Below are 24,963 nucleotides of genomic sequence, written 5' to 3' on the forward strand. Positions count from 1 at the left end.
CAACTTATTTTTAAGTGATGTGCTTAGAAAATAGTTTTCAGTGTTTACAGTGTCAAAAATAATCAATGACTGTTTTGAGAACAAATTTTGAGTGAATGTATTCATTTAAAATGTATTTTAATAGTAAGACATAAAAGAAAAGCAGACTTTTATTTGCAGTGTTCATACAGTTTATTCAAAAATAGATGTGAAAATTGCTCAACAAATCAATCTAAATTTCCTTAATAGTGTGTATATATATATATATATATATATATATATATATATATATATATATATATATATATATATATATATATATATATATATAAATTGGCTTAAAAAAGACAATTAAAATAAATAAAAGACAATTATTGAAGTTCTTAAAAATCATGTTGTCTTTATGATATAATGCATTCTCTGCATCTATATTAAAAGCTTGGGTTTTTTAATGATGGAAAAATGGAAGCTTTATATTTTTGGAAGGGTGCCATACAAGGTTGTCATCACTTATACGAGTCCTTAGTTTCAAAACCTTTTTTTAATAGCCCCTGTGTTCAAGTTGATGCATTGCTAAAGACAGTCCGCCAAACATGTTCTGTCACCTTGGCGTCAGAGTTGTCTCTATGCGCCAGGAATAATCTGCAACCTAAATGTGTTCTCTCTATTAGTCCATTCATTTCCACCAGACAAGCACTGTCACACTGACGAATGGGAGCTGGAAAGAGCCAATTGTGTTTGTTCAGTAAAGGGCCTTCATTCCCTTGAAACCCAAATGTCCCTCACAAAGAAAGCGATAACTCTCTCCCAACATTACCATAAGTCTGTATAAAACTCATCTGGGAAATCAAATGTTTATTACTGGATTCTTGCATGAGGAGTCAAATCAGCTACAGCATTATGCTCTTGATTGTGCTGCTCGCTTACCAGTTTGCTTTGTGCACATCTGTCTGGAAAGAACATTTTTCTGCAAATTTGTTTCCAGTTGAACTAAGACAATTTTATATCTTCATCTTACAGAAATTAGTTTCATAAAATATTTGTATTAAAAAAAAAAAAAAAAAAAGGTTGAGGCTGGTGGCTAGCATTGGAATATCAAGAATTGTCTGATTAATGCAGGTGACTGGAGTCATCACACTGGAGAGACTCCAGCAGGAAAAACTAGAGTTTATGTCTTAGCGTATAAGTGACAATTAAAAATGAAGAATGAAAGCATGATTTGGTGCTTTTTTTACACAGTTTTGCACTTACCAACAGTAAACAGCATGTAAAGTAACCAAGAAATGTCCTCATCCTCAGGCCATTCAAGATGTAGATGAGTTTGTTTCTTCATTGGAACAGATTTTGGGAAAAATTAGCATTACAACACTTACTCATGCACATACTCTGCAGTGAATGGGTGGTATCAAAATGAAAGTCCAAACAGCTGTTAGAAATATCACAATAATCCACATGACACCAGTCAATCAATTAATGGATTGTGAGGTGAAAAGCTACATAAATAAATAAATAATTATAAAAGTTCTCTATACATAATATTGCTTTCTCCAGTGGAAAAAAACTCATTTTGTCAAAAAACAAAACAAAACCTGTAAAGCAATCAAATGTCATACAAGCATATTTATGTTTCTAAAACAACAAGGTACACCCTCAGAAAACAAGAGCTACACAAGTGTACCTTTGTATGTTTTTCTGAGAGTGTACTTCAATGTCCAGTTGTTACTGATACTTCTTTTTTTACAGGTCCTTTCTGTCACACAGCTGGGCCTCTGCCCTCATTGTGACAGATATATTTTCTTTGTTGAGCTTTACTGAAATGTAATTAGATCACGGTGTGTTTATCACATATAGAAAAGTATAAAAAGGTTTTCTTCCTTCTATATGAGCAAAGACAGAACTAGCCAAATGCAACCGATGCATATTGCAAGCATTGAGACCTGCACACATATAAAGTGTGAATTCTAAGAAAGAGATCTGGCAGCGTTGCATCATGTGAAGTGTTTTGTGGACAGGGTTGTCACTGACAACCAGGAACTTAATTTATACTAACAATAGAGATACAGCAGCCAGAAAGAACAAGTGGATATTGAATCTGCACATCATTTTTAATGTATTAATTTATTTATTTATTCTGATTCTGGAGCCTTTTCCCAGCTTTATTTATTTTATTGTACTGTTGTCTTTTTTTCACTCAAATGTAAATGCTTCATTGTCTATTGCATGGTTTAAACAAAATAGCTTAGAAATATATGTATTTACTTTAGTTGAATATGTAAAACTGATTCAGATGGATTTATAAGAAAAATAGCATGAATCTGAGACAGACCGTGCTTTTAATATGCTTGATTTTGGATGAAGATGTAAACATCTTCATCTCTGCACCGCTTTTCTCAACATGCAGTTTGACTGGCTTTCTAATTACAGCAAAAAAAAAAAAAAAAAAAAAAAAAAAAGATGGCCTCAATCCTCAGTATAATAAAAGATTAGATTCGGGGTGCTCTGGGAATCCAGTTCCCTCTAAAGTGTACACTGCTGTCATAGTTTGTGTTGCTATCAACAGAGGAGAGAAACGTGACAGGAATAATCACCATAAAAATTCCCAGAGGAACTACTTGATCCTTTTAAATCATGTACAATGCAATGGTGACCTGAAGTCGGGGAAAGAGAGAGACTTTAGTCTCGGAGGACTGGGGGGTGTCGAGCTAAGATGATAGAGGTTGCTGAGCAGGTCTCTTGTTGCACTTTTAGTGGTACTGCACTTCCCTGCCATCATTATGGAATGTTGTTGTTGATGTGTTTCTGAATCAGCTGTAAATATAAAAAGAATATCCTGTTTCATTACAAAATAAAACATTTTATGAATTTAATGGGTTACGAACACTGTATGACACGCATATATTAAACATAATTTTCAAATGGTAGGCTATTAAAGGAAAATTAAAAATTGCTGAAAATGAATTAACCCTCAGGCCATTCCAATAGAGTGACCTAATGGGGAAGTCATGGCCTAATGGTTAGAAAATTGGACTCCTAACCCTAAGGTTGTGGGTTTGAGTCTTGAGCCAGCAATACCACTACTGAGGTACTTTGAATAAAGCACTGAACCCTGCTCCCCGGATGCCACAGCATAAATGAATGCCCACTGCTCCGGGTGTGTGTGTGCTCACTGCTGTGTGTGTGCACTTTGGATGGGTTTAATGCAGCGTATGAATTCTGAGTATAGATCACCATACTTGGCTGTATGTCATGTCACTTTCACTTAGAGTTTGTTTTTTCATCCACACAGATTTGGAGAAATATTATTAGGCTACATCACTTAGCTACTCACCTATGGATCCTCTGCAGTGAATGGGTGCAGTCGGATGAACCACAAGTAATGTAATTCACAAGACTCCAGTCCGTTGGTTAACGTCTAAAGAAGTGAAAGGTTACATGTGTTTGTAATAAATCCATCATTAAGACGTTTTGTTGCAGGTGAATAATTTTCTGTCATTTTTTGTAATAAACAATACTAGCCCAGATATCACTGGACTAAAAAGAAAATAATTGCAAACATATTATTTCTGAATAGCAGCCAACAGGAATGTCTGAAAATATAGACGCACAGATTAATAACAGAATTCACTTTTGCCGCATTATGTAGTCTAAGTGAACACAGATTTCTCCGCTAATTGAAAGATTGAAGAAATTAACATGAAAGCATCTCCCAGTTTGCATCCATCACGGGAAGATGCCAGTACCACGGCAACTCTAACACAACGATTCTTATTTACTGGCTTTAAGCCAAAACCAGTCACTGTTCTTGAAAATAATGACTTCTTGATGCCAGCAAGTATCCATTCTCCAGTTTAATTAACATGCATCCCTGTTTCCGGCTTATTATGGATTTTTTTATTATTATTATTACAGTCTCAAGTGTTCGGACTTTCTTTCAGACACAAGTTTTTTTGAATATGCCAAGTTTGCCCTCATGTGGTCTGTTAAGGAACTGAGGGCTGGATTGTCAAACTGATAAGATTATGACAATTAGCTACTACCCATCAGAACCAAGAGGAGGGTAAAAACGTCAGTAAAACAAACCTAATATATTGTATTTGTGATGATGATGAAATACTGAGGAAACGTGTGTGCAGATCAACCAGCTACGCTAGACTTTAGGTAGGCTAAGTATTAATATATGCAGTGTATAGGTGTTAAACTAAGCTACATTTTGAACAAGCAAGCGCCACGTTTATTTATTTATTTACTCATTGATTGATTGCCATTTTGTATTAATAAAAAAAAAACGGACGTAGGAACCTGTGTTTATAGACCTTTTTTTCCGGAGGTTCGTGTAGTCCGTTACACAAGTCGATGTGTGGATTACGGTGGATTACAGTGATGCTGTGAAATGTGAGCAAATTTTATATTAATGTTCTGTGTTTTGATGTCATGTCTTGTTTATGAGACTGTGCATGCCAATCGTGACGTTCCGTGATGTGATTAACGTCTCTGAAAGAAGAAGATGTCTCTCTCTTAGTATGAATGGCGTTTCTAATATATATTTTTTATATATATACGGTGATATTATTTGCTGGCGTCGTTATAATTTGTTTAATCGAATATTTCAGTATTAATATATCAATTCACTTAAATTTTGGATTTTTAATTGTATGAAAAGAAATCAAGATAGAGGTCAGTGTCATATACTAGATGTACTGTCCCTGTGACTATTTCTTGGTTTTAGATTGACACACCCAGTTTGTTTTTCTTGTCCAATGGGGTGACAGTGGGGGTGGACCAAAATGTTGAGTGACATTCCTCGGGACGCCCTCCTCCGCCCTCTCACCCGGAATGAGGTGGTGGGGATGTTGGTGAGACTGACCATCTTTGGAGCTGCAACATATTACAGCATTAAATGGGTGGTGGAGGCTTTTGACCCGACACAAAAACAAAAAAACCAGGCCAAGAAAAGGGTAACGATATCTCTGCTACTGAATGTGTGTTGATAATAAATGTTTAATTGTTTATTTAAAATCAATGTCTTAAATGATTGACTCATTTATTTATTGTCTTTTTTTCTATTCATCTAATATGTTTACATTTATCAAGCTCTCTTACTTTCCCCAGGCAGAGCAGTTGATGAAGCAAATAGGTGTAGAGGGCGTCAGTCTGACGGAGTATGAATTGAACATTGCAACTCATCTTGTCGATCCACGCAGCATCAAAGTAACCGCCAATACTGTTATAATCAGTGCAAACCTTTCATCAAATCACACTGTGCCTCTCATTACATCAGTGTTTTGAAGAAAGGACATGCTGTTAGTAGTAGTAAAGACGAGATTTATGTCGTTGGTTGTTTTTTTTACATTGTCTGGAATTGTGTTGACAGATTGGAAGACGTTTCTCTGTTCGCACTCATGAAGGTGTGACCTGTAATCATTATAAGCACTGAACTCCCACCAGCCTTCCAAGTCATTAGTAGCTTGTATGATAAAATATCTTCTTCCTTTCTTTGTAAGGTGACCTGGAGAGATGTTGCTGGACTAGATGAGATCATCTCAGAGCTGCAAGACACTGTCATCTTGCCTTTCCAGAAACGTCACCTCTTTTGTGGTTCCAAACTCTTGCAACCTCCCAAAGGTGAGACGTGAAGAAAGCATATGAAATCACAGTTCCATTGCAGTGTGTGTTTTCCGTCCTATTTTTTTGTATATTAGGGTTGCACAATAAATCACATTTTTATCATGATCATGTTTGTTGCTTCTCTTAGTTAATTAGGCATTATTATCTGCAATATTTAACTTGTGGTTTATTTATTTATTAGATTTTTTTCTTCTTTATTTAGCGTTATATTATATCAGTCATAAGCATTTATGATTAAGGTTGCCAGATTTTAAGATCTTAAATACCCTAATCAAATCTTTTTTTTTTTTTTTTAATAAATGCAATTTTTGTCCAGTGTTTATTTCATCTGGAAACCATGCGCACACTCTCTCCACACTAAGAAAAAAAGCACTAAAAATAATCTGAAAATGCCAGAAAACATGTATGTTGGAGTTTGGCAATCTCTGTCGAGAAAATCTGCTCAAATTAAATTATAATAAAGCAAATCTGTGCAGCTCTATTGTACATGCAGTAGCAATATATGAGTAATATAAAAAGTAATGATTGCTATTCATAATTATTTTCTGACTCCCAGGTGTACTATTGTATGGGCCACCAGGATGTGGAAAGACTTTAATTGCAAAAGCAACAGCCAAAGCGTCTGGATGCCGCTTTATTAATCTCCAGGCCTCCACTTTGACTGACAAGTGGTATGGTGAATCGCAGAAGCTGACTGCTGGTGTATTCTCACTGGCAGTCAAAATTCAGCCCTGTATCATTTTCATTGATGAAATAGGTAACTACTGAATATAGTCAAAATATGTGGCAGATATTTAGGGATTCCAGACAGATAGGAAAAATGTTACAATGCCAGCTTGTTGAATGTGCTGAATAAATTCACTCAGCACTACTAAGGTGATAAACTTGGCTGTATTCCCTATGTATATGAAGGTGTTTTATATTCATGGATTTTATGGAAAACGTGGTACATGAATATTTGCATAATGACTGCAATGTTTTCAATGCTCAATCTAACCACTGTTTCTTCAGTGCTGATGACATTTGAATAATACTGTATGGGTCCCATCATCTGTGAAACTGAAGAATGTGGACGCTGTGCACAGAGTCTCTCGGGAATTTTATTATAGTGTACTAGAAGAAATAGCAGTAAAAGTTCATTATTTTGAATTAGTTTAAGCCAGTACCACATATTAAATGACAGATCCTGGAAATGTGAAATTGAAGAAAAAACAAACCCCTACAAAAAAGTATTTGTTTTAATTTCTTACAAATGACTAAATAGTCACATATTATATAATATTATATAACTGTTAAGTTTTTTTATTTTATTTTTTAATGATAATAATATGTTATACAGTTCAAAAGTTTGGGGTTCAAAGAAATTACCGGGGTTTTATTTTAGCCAGGATGCATTAAATTAATTCTAATGTCACAAAAAATGTAAGAATTTTTCTTTTTTTAAATAAACCTTTTTTGTATTTTCTATTCACCAAAAATCCTGAAAAGATATTGCGGTTTCCACATGTATATTAAGCAGTGCTGTTTTCAACACTGATAATAATAAGAAAAGTTTCTTATTCACATAAAATCTGTCTCTTGCTTCAGATTCATTCTTGAGGAATCGTTCCAGTATGGACCATGAGGCCACCGCTATGATGAAAGCCCAGTTCATGAGTCTCTGGGATGGACTAGACACAAACCCAAGCAGCCAGGTAAGACACACACATGTAGGTTTCAGAGGTCATTGCATTTCCTCAAAAGGGATTCATAGAAAGTAAAAGTGTAATAAGATGTTAATGTCCAGGTGATGGTGATGGGGGCCACAAACAGACCACAGGATGTGGATGCAGCAATACTACGCAGAATGCCCACAACCTTTCATGTAGGCCTGCCTGTGAGTTTGCTGAACACACACACACCTTTGTGCTCGGTTTTTGTTAATAGCTTGTCTTAATCAGGATAAAACACAATTATTTTTGGTCCAATTTCAGAATGCAGCTCAAAGAGAAGAAATCCTTAGACTCATTCTGTCTGGAGAAAATGTAAGACATTATTAAGCTCTTCTTCATCTGCACCACAATTCCTTCACAAAATGTTTTGTCTTTAAATATAATGCTCATATTAATGGGGAAGTGGCAGAAATCCATATAATTAAAAAACAATTCAAAAGTTTGCGGGTCAGTAAGATTTTGAAGTGGCTATAAATACGGAATCAGAAATACAGTAAACTGTGATATAGTGAAATAATGTTATTGTTTAAATTTAGTATATTCTGTTTGAATACATTTTAAAATGTAATTGATTCCTGTGATAGCAAAGCTGAATTTTCAGCATCCATTACTACGTCACATGATTCTAATATGCTGATTTAATGGTCAAGAAACATTTCTAATTATTATCATTGTTGAAAACAGTTGTGTTGCTTAATATTTTTGTGGAAACCAGATTATTTGATGGCTATTCATTTCAAAATGTATTTTAAATGGATGCAATTTAATGCATTTTCACTGTATAAAAGCATTAATTTAAATAAACTTACTGACCCCAAACTTTTTAACAGTAATGTATATGTATATTATTTCATTTGAATCTTTTTCCATCAGTTAAGTAATGCAATTAACCTGAAGGAAATAGCAGATCAAACCCAGGGCTACTCCGGCAGTGATCTGAAAGAGCTTTGCAGGGACGCTGCCATGTACCGCGTTAGAGACTATGTCCGCAAGCAGCAGATGAAACAGATCGCACAACAGCTCCAGCTGGATGAAGAAGAGTATGTCTAAGATGTTTTGTATAATCGTGCACACACACAATGGTGACATTTTATTTTTAGGCACACAACATGCAGCTTGTGCACCATGAGGTTTATAATATCTGGAGAAATCCGTCCCATTAATCTCAAGTAGCTGTTCAGCTGGTTCATTCTTCTGTTTTGTTAGAAGAGAAGCAGTTCGACATATTCTTAAGTGTTCTTAGGAGTTTTGAAATGCTGTATAAATATGCAGTAATGAATGTACTCATCACTGATTTTGTCCCGGTGTCCTCTGGTGTGTCCTCAGGCATGTGGACAGCATGCAGCTGAGGCCCGTGACTCAACTGGACCTGCTGTTTGGCCTAGATAAGATGAGAGAGTCCAAACAGGCCACAGCTACAGCTGACCCAGCAAGTCTGAGAGAGGTGCCTCTGGACTGAAAACCTCATACACTCATTTCATCCCTCTCACTTCTTTCTTTCTGCCTCATTTTTTGCCTTTTTAAATTATTTTTCTTAGTCTTTCGCATCTGTTACATCTTAAACATATACGTTTGCACTGTAATGAAAAAACAATAACCTGGTGCATATTTATAATAACAGTTGCCATTAATAATATACACACTAAATGGAGTTTCATTATTCTTGCACATTTTAAATGATTTCTGTTATGTTGTTCGCATATTGTGTAGAAGCAGATGTCCACTTTTTTTTGGATATGATGGAGAGGAATATGAACTTCGTTATATCTATAAATGTTTTAGTAATCAGGACCAGGTTTCCTGAAACACTGAGCGTTGTCTAACTGTCTTATTAGGGTGCATGAGTATTACTCTAAAGTTAAACTGAATGGTGCATGTGTGACTTTCGTGAACACCAGTTTGGTCATGATAATAATAATTTGTGTCAGGAACATGTCTGGGTCATATTCAACTCAAAATCAAAAGAAAAAAGTGTTATGCATAAAGAAAATGTATTGGATAGTAAAAGACGTTAAGCATCTTTCATAAATTGATGTTCAGAACATAAATATGTCACTCAAAGTGTCAAAGTTTTTCCTGTTTGATGATACAGTACGTGTTATAAGCCAGCTGATGGGAGTAAGGAAAACATTTCTGGGAGCTTAATTAACAATCCATCAAACATTGAGAAGAAATATCTTCGTTTATTCAGATTCATGTTGTTGTTTTTAATGTCATCATGGGTATTTTCAATGACTTGCCAATTTGATATATTTAACATGTAAATATGCTGGTTTGGCAAAATGTGCCTGCACTAACTGCATTATTCTGAAGAGAGTTTAAGGCTGCTCTGTTCTGGCTTGAATGTTTTGTTCCACTTTGGTAATCAGGTACTTGGTTGTTTAATAATGATCAATCTGGGAAATGAGCTCAAATCTACTGCTTGCAGTTTGTTGTTAAAATCACCTTGTGTTATTGCATAAAATCTTGGTCATAAAGGAATAGTTCACCCAAAAATGAAAATTTGATGAAAATATATACACCCCCAGGCCTTCAAGAAGTAGATGAGTTTTTTTTCTTCCCTGTAACAAATTTGGAGAAATTTAGCATCACATCACTTGCTCGCTAATGGACCATCTGCAGTGAATGGGTGCCATCAAAATGAGAGTCCAAAAATAGCTGATAATAACATCAGAATAATAAGAACTATGATAACTTGTGAATTACTGTAATGTTTTTATTGGTGTTTGGACTCTCATTCTGACGGCACCCATTCACTTCAGAGAATCCACTGGTCAGCAAGTGATATAAAACTCATCTACATCTTGGATGGCCTGAATAAGTTAAGCAAATGTTTATTTTGGGGTGAACTATTTCTTTAATGTAGGTATAGTTTTACTGAAAATACTGTTTCCCTGTTAAATTCCATAATCTTTCCCTGATTAAATATCTATGGGCAAGAAAGCAGTCATTCACTTAGTAAAACACCCCAAACACCAGTAACTCACCCCAGCGTGACAGTGTTACATGAAGTGGTTTCCCAAATCATAATAAATCCATCTGAAATGTATTAAATCGGTGTCTTTATCCATCAGAATCATGTGCATCAGTCAGTGAAAATGCAAACCATCACAGTTCCTAATGTTAACATCAATCTTTGGCCTTTTCACCATCTCCACACGTGTACAGAGCATTCTGTTCTTAAAATATGATTACAAGAGGCAACATAAGAGATGTTGACATTCAGCTTTTTGCTGTACTTTGTGCCTCGTTTGCATAAAACCTGCATAACCTTGCTGTAATGGCCATGAGTCATAATTTTCTTTGCATCAAAAAGGTCTTTCATCATTTCTCTCTATTCTTCAGTGAACAGTCCAAAATAGAATCTGAGAGAAAATAGACAAAGAACTTATGTCAATGAGTTCATTGCTTTGTTTAGGTCAGGCCTGTTATTGCAAAAAAGTTTAATAACGGATTGTTATATATTAGCTTTTGATGCTTGAATAATGTAAAAATATTATTTTTTACCTGGATTCGCATGGGGAAATTTTTTTTGTCACTGTCTTAAATAGGAGTCCACAAGAGGGCAGTGGTTGTATTGTAAAAGTGGTTTTAAATGTGTTTAAAGAAAGAGTTCACCTAAAGCCCAAACTCAAAGGGAAATTCTGAAAATGCAATTTGCAATTGCTATGAATGGGAACTGACTCTTTCAAGATTTTAAAGTAGCCAATGTGACGCTTTATAATACTGTGTGCTACATTCTAAGACTTTTGAAGGCATATCATAGTTTTATGTCAAGGATGGATCAGAATTTAGAAATCTAGAATCTACCCTAACTCTTTTTTGGCACATTTGTGGGACAAGAAACACAATAGCCTGGTGAATGAAACCTTCTTTTGAGTGTTTTATTTTTCTTCTTCTTATTTTTTCTTTTTTTTATTAATCAGTTAATCCAGTTCAGAAACATTCTGACAAATCAGATGAATTTGCTACATTCAGGGGCGGATCTAGAAAAATATTGATGGGGTGGCGAGAAGGGGGCAGGATTTTTTGAGGGGTGGCAACATATGGCATATACAGTATTGTTCAAAATAATAGCAGTACAATGTGACTAACCAGAATAATCAAGGTTTTTAGTATATTTTTTATTGCTACGTGGCAAACAAGTTACCAGTAGGTTCAGTAGATTCTCAGAAAACAAATGAGACCCAGCATTCATGATATGCACGCTCTTAAGGCTGTGCAATTGGGCAATTAGTTGAAAGGGGTGTGTTCAAAAAAATAGCAGTGTGGCATTCAATCACTGAGGTCATCAATTTTGTGAAGAAACAGGTGTGAATCAGGTGGCCCCTATTTAAGGATGAAGCCAACACTTGTTGAACATGCATTTGAAAGCTGAGGAAAATGGGTCGTTCAAGACATTGTTCAGAAGAACAGCGTACTTTGATTAAAAAGTTGATTAGAGAGGGGAAAACCTATAAAGAGGTGCAAAAAATGATAGGCTGTTCAGCTAAAATGATCTCCAATGCCTTAAAATGGAGAGCAAAACCAGAGAGACGTGGAAGAAAACGGAAGACAACCATCAAAATGGATAGAAGAATAACCAGAATGGCAAAGGCTCAGCCAATGATCACCTCCAGGATGATCAAAGACCGTCTGGAGTTACCTGTAAGTACTGTGACAGTTAGAAGACGTCTGTGTGAAGCTAATCTATTTTCAAGAATCCCCCGCAAAGTCCCTCTGTTAAAAAAAAGGCATGTGCAGAAGAGGTTACAATTTGCCAAAGAACACATCAACTGGCCTAAAGAGAAATGGAGGAACATTTTGTGGACTGATGAGAGTAAAATTGTTCTTTTTGGGTCCAAGGGCCACAGGCAGTTTGTGAGACGACCCCCAAACTCTGAATTCAAGCCACAGTACACAGTGAAGACAGTGAAGCATGGAGGTGCAAGCATCATGATATGGGCATGTTTCTCCTACTATGGTGTTGGGCCTATTTATCGCATTACCAGGGATCATGGATCAGTTTGCATATGTTAAAATACTTGAAGAGGTCATGTTGCCCTATGCTGAAGAGGACATGCCCTTGAAATGGTTGTTTCAACAAGACAATGACCCAAAACACACTAGTAAACGGGCAAAGTCTTGGTTCCAAACCAACAAAATTAATGTTATGGAGTGGCCAGCCCAATCTCCAGACCTTAATCCAGTTGAGAACTTGTGGGGTGATATCAAAAATGCTGTTTCTGAAGCAAAACCAAGAAATGTGAATGAATTGTGGAATGTTGTTAAAGAATCATGGAGTGGAATAACAGCTGAGAGATGCCACAAGTTGGTTGACTCCATGCCACACAGATGTCAAGCAGTTTTAAAAAACTGTGGTCATACAACTAAATATTAGTTTAGTGATTCACAGGATTGCTAAATCCCAGAAAAAAAAAAATGTTTGTACAAAATAGTTTTGAGTTTGTACAGTCAAAGGTAGACACTGCTATTTTTTTGAACACACCCCTTTCAACTAATTGCCCAATTGCACAGCCTTAAGAGCGTGCATATCATGAATGCTGGGTCTTGTTTGTTTTCTGACAATCTACTGAACCTACTGGTAACTTGTTTGCCACGTAGCAATAACAAATATACTAAAAACCTTGATTATTCTGGTTAGTCACATTGTACTGCTATTATTTTGAACAATACTGTATACTAATACTGAATTTAGTCACAGTTATCACAGTTTGATGATAAATATATGTGCACGCTACAAAAGGACACAGGCTGCCATTTACAAACTTAATCTCCTGCGATCAATGTTTTGCATTTGAAACAGTTCATATAAGGAATAAGTGACCATACCCCATAAGCACCACCACACTCACTAATGCATACAGTATGCATCGACATGTAATTAAGAGCATTATAAAAGGTTCAGTGTTATCAATATATCAGTTTATTATAAGAAACACAATATTTTAACAGCCAATGACATTTACAGATGGGGAGACTCAACTGATTTTCTACTGTTTAGTGTTAATCACCATCTAACTCAACCAGTCAAGAGCTACATTTAGCCTTAGAGGTTATATGAATATGGTCCCTGAAGCATAGGTTTTATTAGCTGACAATAGTCAAATAAAAAATATCAAATAAAACTATATTTGATAGTTTTATCAAATTAAATGGTGAAATCCTCTCATAGCGCGCTGGCGTGCACATGTGTAGCCTACAATCATGCATCAATATAGTGAAGAGCTGAAAACACCACGCGTGCTTCAGTGTGTGTGTGTGTGTGTGTGTCTGTGTCTGTGTGTGTCTGTGTGTGTGTGTGTGTGTGTGTGTGTGTGTGTGTGTGTGTGTGTGTGTGTGTGTGTGTGTGTGTGTGTGTGTGTGTGTGTGTGTGTGTGTGTGTGTGTGTGTGTGTGTGTGTGTGTGTGTGTGCGTGTGTGTGTGTAGTAGAGCACATATTCCCAGAGACGTGTATATCAACACCTTCAGGGCCGCTGCTGGCCAAATGGGTGCCCATAAGCAGGATTGTATTGTTGTGACCCCCTTCCTCAAATATGATAATGAAAAAAACACCTACTATGGGGTGAAAAAAGAACTTTAATCAAATTAAAAACTAAATGAATAAATTGTATTATTTACAAATCACAATTGTAGCTCTGGACATTTACCTGTGGATATAACTTTATTATGACCCTAATTTATTTAATAGTCGCAAGCATTCAGAAATCATGCAAAAGGAAACTAAGCAGTTTTACTATGATAAAACCATGGTTTATTTTTGTAAGGGTTGTGATATGCACGTTTTTTTTTTTTTTTTTTTTTTGAAAAAATTATAAAGCCTCTGTCATCTATAGCAAAAAAGGTGTCCAAAAATGAAAGATTTAGTGAATGTTTGAATTAAATGTTTGGTCAGTAGCCTAAACAAGGATTTGATTGTCCTGTAAGTGTAACAGCAGCAATCACATGGCATTTGTAATAACATGTACATAAAGAGTTTATTTTGTATTTGCTTACATTATGTATTTTAACAGTGCTATTATTAACCAGTCATTATTGCCTCATATTTTTTTTTTTTTTTTTATGTAATGCATTTTAAGTCATTTTAAAGGATATTGATGGCTTAGGTCTGTTTTTATAGCAACAGCAACAACAACAAAAAATATTACGGTATATTAATACTTTGTAAATTATTATTTGAAGTAACAAAACCATGGTTAATTTGCAGTTGCCATGGCTACAAGAATGATGATTTGTGGTGTTATTGTTAAAACCATAGGTAATTTTCGTAAAGGAACCTAAAAAAAAAAATACTTTCACAGGAATGTGCCTGAAAGTGATAAACAGGCCTCATTTTTACCTAAATTATTTATACTTTATTTTAATATATATTAAAAATGTATAAGGTGTGCATTGTAGCTGAGACCTAAATGAACACATTACAATTGTTTTATGACTGCAAGTCTTTCTAAATTTGGTCCCTAAATTTGAGACTCTTCCAACGTCAAGCCAACTTTGTGCCTGTTATTTTTATTTTTATTTTTTTTACTTTTAGTTTTCTTTTCTCTTCGCTGGATTGCTGATTTACTCTATCCAGGCATAAGATGTTCATCCATAAATTATGAACATTCAGCAGCAAACATGAGGTGCGAGCGGTCGCCAGTGCGGATGGGAGAATGGAGGAAGTTTTTATTTTTATTTTTATTTTTTTTGGAGCAACTGGGATGGTGCCCCCTCTGGGAGTTGGTGCCCTAGGCAGATTGCGTACTCTGCGTGTAGGGAGCTACGGTACTGAACACCTTTAATATTGCAGACACTAGTCCATATCGAGATTTGATTAAATGCTTTTGATTTATTCAATAAAAAATGGCTGAATTCCGTGACGTTCTGCTTTATACAGCAAGTTCCATTTCCGTGATTCAATCCCTGTTACTTTTCAAATACAAACGGGATGAATTTATGAATGAACGTGTGAAAGTTCTGACACAAAACGAAGTTGTTACGTATCCTCACACTTTTTAAAAGTGGGCAACGTATCACGTAGTAGACTACACCACTGTAACGTTAGTTATATATCATCTCAAAGTCTGTGCTTTCATTAAAGCCTCATTTATTGATAGATAATCAATTTTTACCTAACTTTTCCTCCTGAGTTTCAGGCCGGTGACACACTGGCTGCGTGTCGTGAGCGTTTCGGTTCTGCTGCGTGGCGGCTGCTTCGCGTTTTCTGTGTTTTTATAGTCTATGGTCTTTACACACCAGAATCGTGCCTGACTCTGTGATGACGCTCTGCTGTTGCTGTAGGTGACATAGAGGGAGGCCGCCGACAGAGCAGGATCTTGTCTTCACGACAACAATATCTATACTTCATGTTGAGCATAAATATAAAGCCTACTGACAAAAGACACCATCAACAGTATTGACGGCAAAATAGACTATGTTTGACAGGTGCAATATTTGAAAATCAAAAATTATTAATTAGTTTTTTAAATTACATTTTTATCTAGGTCGGAGCGGGTTCGCGAATCATTTGAGTCAGTTCGGGAGTTCGGAGTGGGATCGCGAGTCAATTGAGTCAGTTTGGGGATCGCGAATCATTTGAATCAGTTCGGGAGTTCGTAGCGGGATCGCGAATCATTTGAGTCAGTTATGGGGATCGCGAATCATTTGAGTCAGTTCGGGAGTTCGGAGTGGATTCGCGGATCATTTGAATCAATTCGAGAGTTCGTAGCGGGTTCGCGAATCATTTGAGTCAGTTCGGGAGTTCGGAGCGGTTTCGCGGATCATTTGAATCAATTCGAGAGTTCGTAGCGGGTTCGCGAATCATTTGAGTCAGTTCGGGAGTTCAAAGCGGGTTCGCGAATCATTTGTGTCAGTTTGGGGATCGCAAATCATTTGAATCAGTTCGGGAGCTCGGAGCGGGATCACTAATAATTTTAATCAGTTCAGGAGTTCGTAGCGGGTTCACGAATCTTTTGATTCAGTTCGGAAGTTCATAGCGGATTCGCGAATCATTTGAGTCAGTTCGGGAGTTCAAAGCGGGTTCGTAAATCATTAAGAAAAAAAAAAGTCAGTTTGGGGATCGCAAATCATTTGAATCAGTTCGGGAGCTCGGAGCGGGATCGCGAATCACGAAAGATTTGTGCTCGTAAATTTTCAAATTGGCCATAACCTTTAATTCGTTGATGCCAACTTGGGTGGCAGCAGGGGTGGCAAGGCTTTCTTTTAGGGTGGCATTTGCCAACCCGGTAGATCCGCCCCTGGCTACATTACTTTTACTTCCTCTTTCAAACTTGAAAGTACACATCCATTGCATTGGCATATAAGAGAGCAACCAGTACAATTAAAAGTGTCTGCTTTTGTGTTAAAAAAAAACAAAGAAACTCTTGCGGGTATGGAATGACATGAGAGTGAGTAAATAATCAGATTTTCGTTTTTTGGATGAACTAATCCTTTAAATCCTGTCCTAAGGCAGTAAACTAGATTCATTGCTGAAATCATCATCAATAGATCATCATCTCTTGTTTGCATATTCTGTAAGATTCCACAATTTATCAAATGTATTGTTTGGACTTTTTTATTATTATTATTTTTATTTTATATTTTAAATGTAGAAAATACATTTAAGTTCTTCAACCAAGAAAAATTAGCAGGAGGCCTTGAGGATTTCCAATTCGTCTTCTGGCCATCAAAGAGGCAAACGCAATAATATCAGCATGATGCTTATTATATAAACCATCAAAAGGGGATACTCCAAAAATTGCAGTTATTGGACAGGGTTTCACAGAAACCACAGTGTCAAAGAAAGAAAACCAATAAGAATTCAAAATAGGACTTTTTGTGTTTTTTTTTTTTTTTTTTTAGCAAGATGACAAAAGAAGGGAATTGATAGTGTTTAGGGTTTTATGTTGATTTATAACAATTTCAGTTAAACTGAGTTACCACTGGTGAAGAAGAGTGGGGCTTTTGCTTAGGCTGAGGACAGGTACATGTCTTTACTGCTTTATCATCTTCTTTTTCTTTTTCAGTGATATATGTACCCAAAATGAATTCCAATCCACAGAGGTTTGTGAGCTTGCTAGCTATTATGGAAGCCTTTTCTGCCACTGAATAAAAAATAAATTATCTTTAAAAATGTTATAATTTTTTTTTTTTTTTTTTGTATGATTATTAGTTTTTTGTCTCAGAACTGTGTGTTTATATCCTGCAATTATCATGGTGGAAAAAGGGTACTGTATCAAATCACTGCAGGGAACCACATCAAATCAATTTGAGACTTTTAAATGGATCAAAGTATATATATATATATATATATATATATATATATATATATATATATATATATATATATATTAGGGGTGTAACGGTTCACAAAATTCACGGTTCGGTTCGATACGATACACTGGTGTCACGGTTCGGTTCGATACGTTTTAGATACAGCAAAATGAAAAAATTGGCAGATAAATTTCCTTGATTTAAAAAAATATATATATTTATTAAAACTAACAAAGTATGTTTTTTTTTTTTTTACATTGATCAATGATGGAGCTATTCTTTACCCATCTTCTATGGTGTTTTCTTAGCAAAATATACTGTATAAAACAAAAACAGTAGTAGTTATGAACAAATACAAAGATGTAACTTTTTATATGGAACTCTATAACTCTTTATATTGAGTGTGTTTTTACTCAATTTGTTCTCTATAGGGCTTATGTTTTTTGGAACAAAGCAGAAATTACGGTCTGGCTGAAATGGGCTCCTGAAGGAATATTGTAACGGGGCTCAATGACATTAAGCATGTTCTTAAAACCTGTGTTTTCCACTATAGGCGCTCGCTCACTCAGTAAGCGCTGAATGCTCTTTGCAAAATAGCTAATGCATTTAACAGACCAGAAAAAGAAGATCCTCCAATAACCAACAGGTCTGGTGTTTGGGTGCACTTTGGATTCCCTGTAAGCTATAATGGTGATGATAGAATGAATGGTAAATAGTAAGGTCTCATATCTGCGGCTATAATGTAAATGAGGCCTACCAATCGTCGCGGTGATGTCTTTTGGCCTGTTTGAATCCGTTGGAAATGTCTGCCTAAATGCTGCGGGGATAGTTTGTTGCGGGGGTGTCAGGGGAGTTGCCTTTTACGTCGTTTGGGTTATTGGGCTACCTTGTTGAACGCATATCATTATATTTCACTTTTTTTTTATATATATATAATTAATTAGTCCAACGAACCGTTCGGTACATATATAATGCATACCGCGTACCGAACCGAAAGCCTCGTACCGAACGGTTCAATACGAATGTAATGTTTGTATTATCATCATTAAATTGTCATAGCTTTATATTAAATACTGCTGATTTTAATAGCTGATGTTCATTGTTCATTTCAGGTTGTGACTGTTTTGTAGTGTTGTTGTATTATTTTTGGAAGTTCATTATTTAAATTTCTCTTATTCAGATCACAAGTTTCTAGATAAAATTAATTTAGTTAATTTTTTTCTTTGCCCTCGAAATATCTGTGATTTTGTGATCTATATTACTTCAGTGTTTTTACCTACTAGCTAACTAATTATTCAAAAGTAACTTGACCCTAAGTTAAGTTAAGTTTTGATTCATGGTAGTTTTGTGGGGAATGTTTTGAAACTATTGTAGCTTTTGATTCAAGTCCGTGTTTTTTTTTTTTTTGTTTGTTTGTTTTTTTTAGTTTTTGCCCTTTGACCATGTTTGTGCACAGAGAAACACTGGTGTGCATCTTTAACTGACTCTCTGTTTCCTTTTTGTGGACTCTGATCTCCATTAATAGAAGGAAAATTAGAGCTGATGGGAAAACTGCATTGCACTTAAGGCTATTTTCCAAGTATTATTCAGTGCCCCACTGTGATTTAATCGATGCGTTCATGAGTTATTTTATTCATTTTAAACACCCAAGTGAATGCATTGTCATCTCACTGGGCCTAAAGTGCTAATGATACATATGGAGATGTCTGCTAGAGTGTTGGCATCTGCTGTCTACTACAGGGAGCAAGGAACAGAATAATGAAGTGGAGGGCAGAGAAGCACAGTCCTCAGGGAGTAAGCACAGCACCAGGAGCAGAGAGGAACCCATTCTATTTGTCTTCAGGAAGTGCAAAAGTAATTAGAGGAATGTCCTGCGCAGGTGCATAAATAGTGATGGAAGGGGAATGTAACACTTAAAGAAAGTTTAGGATTTTATGAGTTTGTTTCTTCAACAGAACAGATTTGGAGAAGTTTTGCTTACTTCATTTGCTCACCAGGGGATCATCTGCAGTGAATGGGTGACGTCAGAATGAGAGTTCAAACATTCAATAAACATCACAATAGTCCACACGACTCCAGTCCATAGTGAAAAGCAGTGTGTTTGTAAATTTATCATTAAAAAGTTTTTAACTTCAAGATGTTGTTACTGGTTAAAATAAAAGTCCACTCGGACAATAGGGTATGGACCTTTTCATTATAGGAAGCAATATTATGAATAATGGACTGGTGTTTTGATCACAAGCAAAAGTTAAAACAACTTAATGAAGGATTTGTTTCTTATTTAAACAACTTTTCATGTTACAAGATGTTAACATTTCACTGTTGGTTATGTATGTTCTATATAATCGTGTATGTGATGAATAAAAAATCTTGAATCTTAATGGATTGACTGGAGTCATATGGATTATGATGTTTTTATCAGCTGTTTTGAACTCTCATATTTACAGCTCTTCTTCTTATGAAGGAACAAAATCCTCTATGTTCCGAAGGTAAGTAAATTTTCAGTAAATTATCGTTTTTTGTTTTACCATGTCTATAAGTGGCAGAAATTATTACTGCTTTGGCACTTTAAAGGTGCTGTAGGGAACTTTTGTAAAAAAAATATTTTTTACATATTTATTACACCTGTCATTATGTCCTGACAGTAGAATATGAGACAGATAATCTGTGAAAAAAATCAAGCTCCTCTGGCTCCTCCCAGTGGTCCTATTGCCATTTGCCGAAAGTCATGCGCTCCCGGTAAAAAACAACCAATCAGAGCTGCGGTCCGTAACTTTGTTTGTGTTCAAAATGTAGAAAAATGTATATAATAAGCGAGTACACCATGAATCCATTTTCCAAACCGTGTTTTTAGCTTTTTCTGAATCACTAGGGTAAACCTATAATAAGTGATTATATTCGGACTATTTTAGATTGCTTCGGGGGTACCGCAGCGGAGTAACCCAGTACCTTTGTGATTCTTCATAGACATAAACAGAGAGAAGTAGTTCCGGCTACGATGTTCTTCCGCAAGACGCAAGCAGTTCTGTTTATTAACCGCTAGAGCGTCAAAAGTTCCCTACTGAAGCTTTAATGGAGGATTAAACGTTTTAAATGTCAATGCAGCATTTATTTCCCTAGTGCATTGCTGTTTTTCATGTGTTGGCGCCATAAATAGTTGCTTTTTCTTTCTCTCACCTTCTCTTATAGAAAAAGACGTGCCCAAGCGTTGCTGTGGGTTTCTTTTAATTGAGTGTCATGTTTCACCTTCCTGCAGTTCTGAAGGGCATGTCTGAAGTTTCTGTTTGTATAATGAAGTTTAGTACATTAATATTCCTTTGATATTTAGAAAAGAGAAGTCTTCTGCAGTGTGGAAGATCTTAGGAAAAAGCTCAGTGGGATTAGTGCTTAAAGCATTTGTTTAGTAGCATGCGGTTCAAATCCCTCATCGGCGTTAATATTCCAAGGAGAAATCACTTCCTGAGTCTTCAGGATTCTTTCATCTCAGATGGAGATGAACTGAAATGTGTGTGATGTGTTCAGCTGAGATTAAAGCCTTGCCGAGTAATGTACCGCTTCTATCATGTTCCCAATTGCACAAAATAATCATGTGGTGCAAGTACTGTAACACCCCAAACATGTTAGGAATGACGTGAGCTGTTTCCTTAACATTCACCAGACCGAAAAAAAATTAAATTTCAGCAGCCAAATTAATCCAGTCTTCAGTGTTACGTGATCCTTTAGATATAATTATAATATGCTGAATTAGTGTTCAAGAAACATTATTATTATCAGTGTTGAAAACATCTTTACATTTTGTGGAAACTTTGATAGCCTTCTTAACCTTTTTTAATTTTATAGAGATTTTATAGAAAGTAAAAAAAAAAACCTAAGTAATATTTTTTGTTAAAATGTAAAGTCTTTACTGTCACTTTGATAAATGAATAATTGAAGAATAAAATTATTCAGGTATATAAATGATGTTAATCAAAATATAAAAGTAGTGCAGAGAACGGCAAAAGAAAACACATTTTTTGTGGTTCTGTAGAGCCTTGATATGATTAATAAATCATGTGATTAATGGATGCCTTAAGACCATAAAGGGCTTCCCACGAAACCATTTTTGCCATGAAAGGAGAATTCTCTGGAAGTGATGACCTTTCTCACTGACTGGATGTAGCTCTATATTTGTGTCTTGGTTATCACGGCTCTAGATCTTTATATGAAAATGATTAGGATGTTCACCTATCTCTCTCTGTCTTTCTCTCGCTTCTTCTGAGCAGAGCTGGAGTCAGGATATAAAGGCCGCCGTTCCATTACCACCGCTGATTGAGTCTAGGGGCGTTTTGAGAGGTTTTCAGATGAAAGTAGTTTAAAGGTTGTGTGTGAGAGAGAGAGGGATTCGAGACACCCTTTCAGACATCAGATAAAAAGGTGGTTGTTGGAGTCTTTATAAAATTGTGTGTCTGAGTCTTTGGGTGTGTGTTTTTGTATGTTTGTGTGTGTGAGGGCTCTCCTTGATTTTAATCCACCAAATCAAAGTAAAAGAGTCATGGATCATTACTCTGAACCCAGCTTCCTGTGCGTATCCATGTATTTGTTTGAAAGTGAAAGCAAAGAGTCTAATACTGATCCAACAAATCACACGTTTGCTTATGTTGACATCTACTTCTAATTATAGGTGTTTTTAAAGTGTTAAAATAATGAATCATATTCCAGTTTAATATACAGAGACAGCTATACACTGATGTGGTGGCACTTTCAAAGCATTTCTGTTAGTGTTACATTAGTCCGATAAGTAAAGAATTATTAATATTATACCTTGGTAAACAGGCCTACATTTGTTATATAATGTGGGATTTTAATCAGTCCAGTTTAGAAAATTTCAGCTCTTATAAATATAAGAATATATAGGCTATGTAAATAATATAAATAGTGTTCTTTTGATTGCTAGTAATCAATCACCTAGCAACCACCCTGATCCACTTAGCCGCCACATGTAACACCCTTACCTTACAGAGTTTTACACTTCAAAAGATAAAAAAGGAAAATAAATAAAGAAGTTTGTTTTGCAGTCCTGATTAATGCATCTACTAGCACTTCCAAAATACCTAATTATACTGAGTTTTTAATGTGATAATCGCTTGTGATATCCTGTTTCAGATCTGTGTACGGATGACACCCCAACGCCATTCATTCACATAACGAGGGGCATTGTGGACCGGGCCATGTGTCGGTTTGATGGCCATGAGTCATGGTGACAGCTCTATTAGATATGTTAATAGAAAAGGACAAAGGCACACCACCCACTCAGGAAGAGGAGACGGGGTAATGATGGCTAATTAACTCACGGGTCCCTCTCCTCTTTCCCCTTTAGAGGAAAGAAGATATGACTTGCAACACAGTTGACCACCTGCTCACACAGTGATCCCAAAAAAAGCTAAACAATTCCTCCTTGCAAATTTAAAACTCGGCTTAATCTGAGTTCTAAGTGAATGACTCACCAACTGTATAAATTTGCACACAGTTAGTGTTTACTTTAAAAATGAAGGCTACCTGAATTTTTATTGGTGGGTGTATTTGAAATCTAATTCTAGAATTTGAAGTGTTAAGATTATTTCCTGGTGTTTTGGACATTTTCCAAATGCTAACATAAATAACCTAGAGAATTGCTCTTAATGAGGCTGCTAAATGAGGACCTATTGGAATTTAAAGGGGTCATATGATGAGATTTCAATTTTTCCTTTCTCTTTGGAATATTATAAGCTCTTGGTGCATAAAGACGATCTGTAAAGTTGCAAAGACTAAAGTCTCAAATCCATAGAGATATTCTTTATTAAAGTTAAGACTCTGCCACGCACCCCTAAAATGGCTCATTCAAACACGCCCCCACATGTCTACATCACAGTGTGGAAATATTTGTGTAATGCTGCCCAAATGTTCATGCAAAGAAAGTAGGTGAGGTTTCAGTAACCATAGTTAGTGTTGAAGCAGCCGTGTGAGGGAGATGCTGTGTGTATCTAGACGAAAGCAAATGCACTATATTTGGCCTTCCGAAAGCAGATGCATTTAGGAATCTTTAAGGTTACTTAGAACAGCAACGCATTTTATGGACATCCGTTTTATAAACCTAGGAGAGGAGGTCATTCTGACTATGCTAATACAATCTGGCGCTTCTGAATCAGCTACTGTAAGTATGTTTTGTTATTAATTTAAGTATTTGCTATTGAATGTTCAAATGCTGAATTTTGGCTTTGCATGTGTGTGCGCGCGAGACTGCAAACTAGAGCTGTAGTCAAGTCCGGCTTTGTCGAGTCCAAGTCAAGTCCAAGTCCAGGACTAGTCGAGACCGAGTCAAGACCGAGTCCAAAGAGGTTCGAGTCCAAGTCAAGTCCAAGTCCAAAAGTTTCGAGTCCAAGTCCAAGACCGAGTCCAAATGAAAGAAAAAAGGGTCCTCTTCAAGACCACATACTTAACTACTGATAATGTTTGTGATGCGAGAGAAAGCATATCTCCTATTCTAAAAAAATCATTTTACATTATTATTTGTAATGATCAAAAAGCATGTGCAAAGTAACAACTCTGTAGGACAGGGGTCTCCAAACTACATCCTGGATGGCCAATGTCCTGAAAAGTTTAGCTCCAACTGGCCTTAAAACACCTGGAAGATTAGTGTGTCTAGTAAGAGCTTGATTAGGTTCAAGTGTGTATAATTAGGGTTAAAGCTAACAGGGGCGTTAAACAAGATCCTGGGCCCTATGCATAGGCAGTCCTGATGGGCCCCCTTGCCCCCCACCCATGAAAATATCCAGGTAAAAAATATATATTTCAGATTCATACTTTTCAAGGGCCCTCTCTTCCTTTGGGGCCTTGCTAATGAGTACTGGTTTTACCCCCAGTCCGACCCTGGGAGCTAAACTTGGATAAACAAACAAAGTTTGGAACTGTAAGGTCAAATAATTTTTATGTACTTTATTTTTTGTTGACATTATATCTGTGGTCAAAAATGTATATGACTATGCCTAATTGGCACAGTGCACAGACACACGCAAAGCTCGGGATATGACAAATGCGCGCAGCAAGGCTAGAATGGATACGTTTGGCTCTACTGGACATGCGCACATAAATACAGCGAAATTTTTGTCATACTGTGCTAGTGCTTGCATAGACTACTCGGCGCTGTTGGAAACAATCGACTACTCCAGCATGCATTAACCATAATGCATACAAAGTGTTTGCAAGTGCGACGTGAATTTTAGAATTACAATATTGCGTGGAGCTGTTACTATATGACCTTATCTATGTTGCATGTAAAAATAAAATATGTAATGTAATAATTAGGGTTGTGCCTGAAGCCGAATAGGCCTACCTTATTCGGAATGGCACGAAAAATGGCTTAAAAAACGAATAACGC

General features: G+C 36.1%; 1 protein-coding gene across 3 annotated transcripts; it reads left to right on the forward strand.

Annotated features, from left to right (window-relative positions):
• Positions 1 to 4,222: 4,222 nt before the first annotated feature.
• atad1a (ATPase family AAA domain containing 1a) lies at positions 4,223 to 10,370 on the forward strand. 3 transcript variants are annotated; one of them, XM_052596523.1, is made up of 10 exons: positions 4,223 to 4,371; positions 4,749 to 4,934; positions 5,089 to 5,187; positions 5,481 to 5,601; positions 6,161 to 6,361; positions 7,192 to 7,298; positions 7,391 to 7,480; positions 7,578 to 7,628; positions 8,190 to 8,356; positions 8,643 to 10,370. In XM_052596523.1, exons 2-10 carry the CDS (start codon positions 4,764 to 4,766, stop codon positions 8,773 to 8,775), a joined length of 1,140 nt encoding a protein of 379 aa, XP_052452483.1. In that variant the 5' UTR covers positions 4,223 to 4,371; positions 4,749 to 4,763; the 3' UTR covers positions 8,776 to 10,370. The 3 variants fall into 3 exon arrangements, with proteins under 3 accessions (XP_052452483.1, XP_052452492.1, XP_052452501.1); XM_052596532.1 differs by having other exon boundaries at positions 4,242 to 4,371; positions 4,706 to 4,934; XM_052596541.1 differs by lacking the exon at positions 4,223 to 4,371 and having other exon boundaries at positions 4,884 to 4,934; positions 5,089 to 5,384.
• The last annotated feature ends 14,593 nt before the right edge of the window (positions 10,371 to 24,963 follow it).

This window comes from Carassius gibelio, chromosome A5 (genome assembly GCF_023724105.1).
Source record: "Carassius gibelio isolate Cgi1373 ecotype wild population from Czech Republic chromosome A5, carGib1.2-hapl.c, whole genome shotgun sequence".
Classification (NCBI taxonomy): domain Eukaryota; kingdom Metazoa; phylum Chordata; class Actinopteri; order Cypriniformes; family Cyprinidae; genus Carassius; species Carassius gibelio.

Coding starts and splice junctions, on each gene's coding strand:
- atad1a (XM_052596523.1), top strand. CDS start 4,764: ATGTTGAGTGACATTCCTCGGGACGCCCTCCTCCGCCCTCTCACCCGG. Junction 7,299..7,390: donor ACACAAACCCAAGCAGCCAG/GTAAGACACACA, acceptor GTTAATGTCCAG/GTGATGGTGATGGGGGCCAC. Junction 8,357..8,642: donor CTCCAGCTGGATGAAGAAGA/GTATGTCTAAGA, acceptor GTGTGTCCTCAG/GCATGTGGACAGCATGCAGC.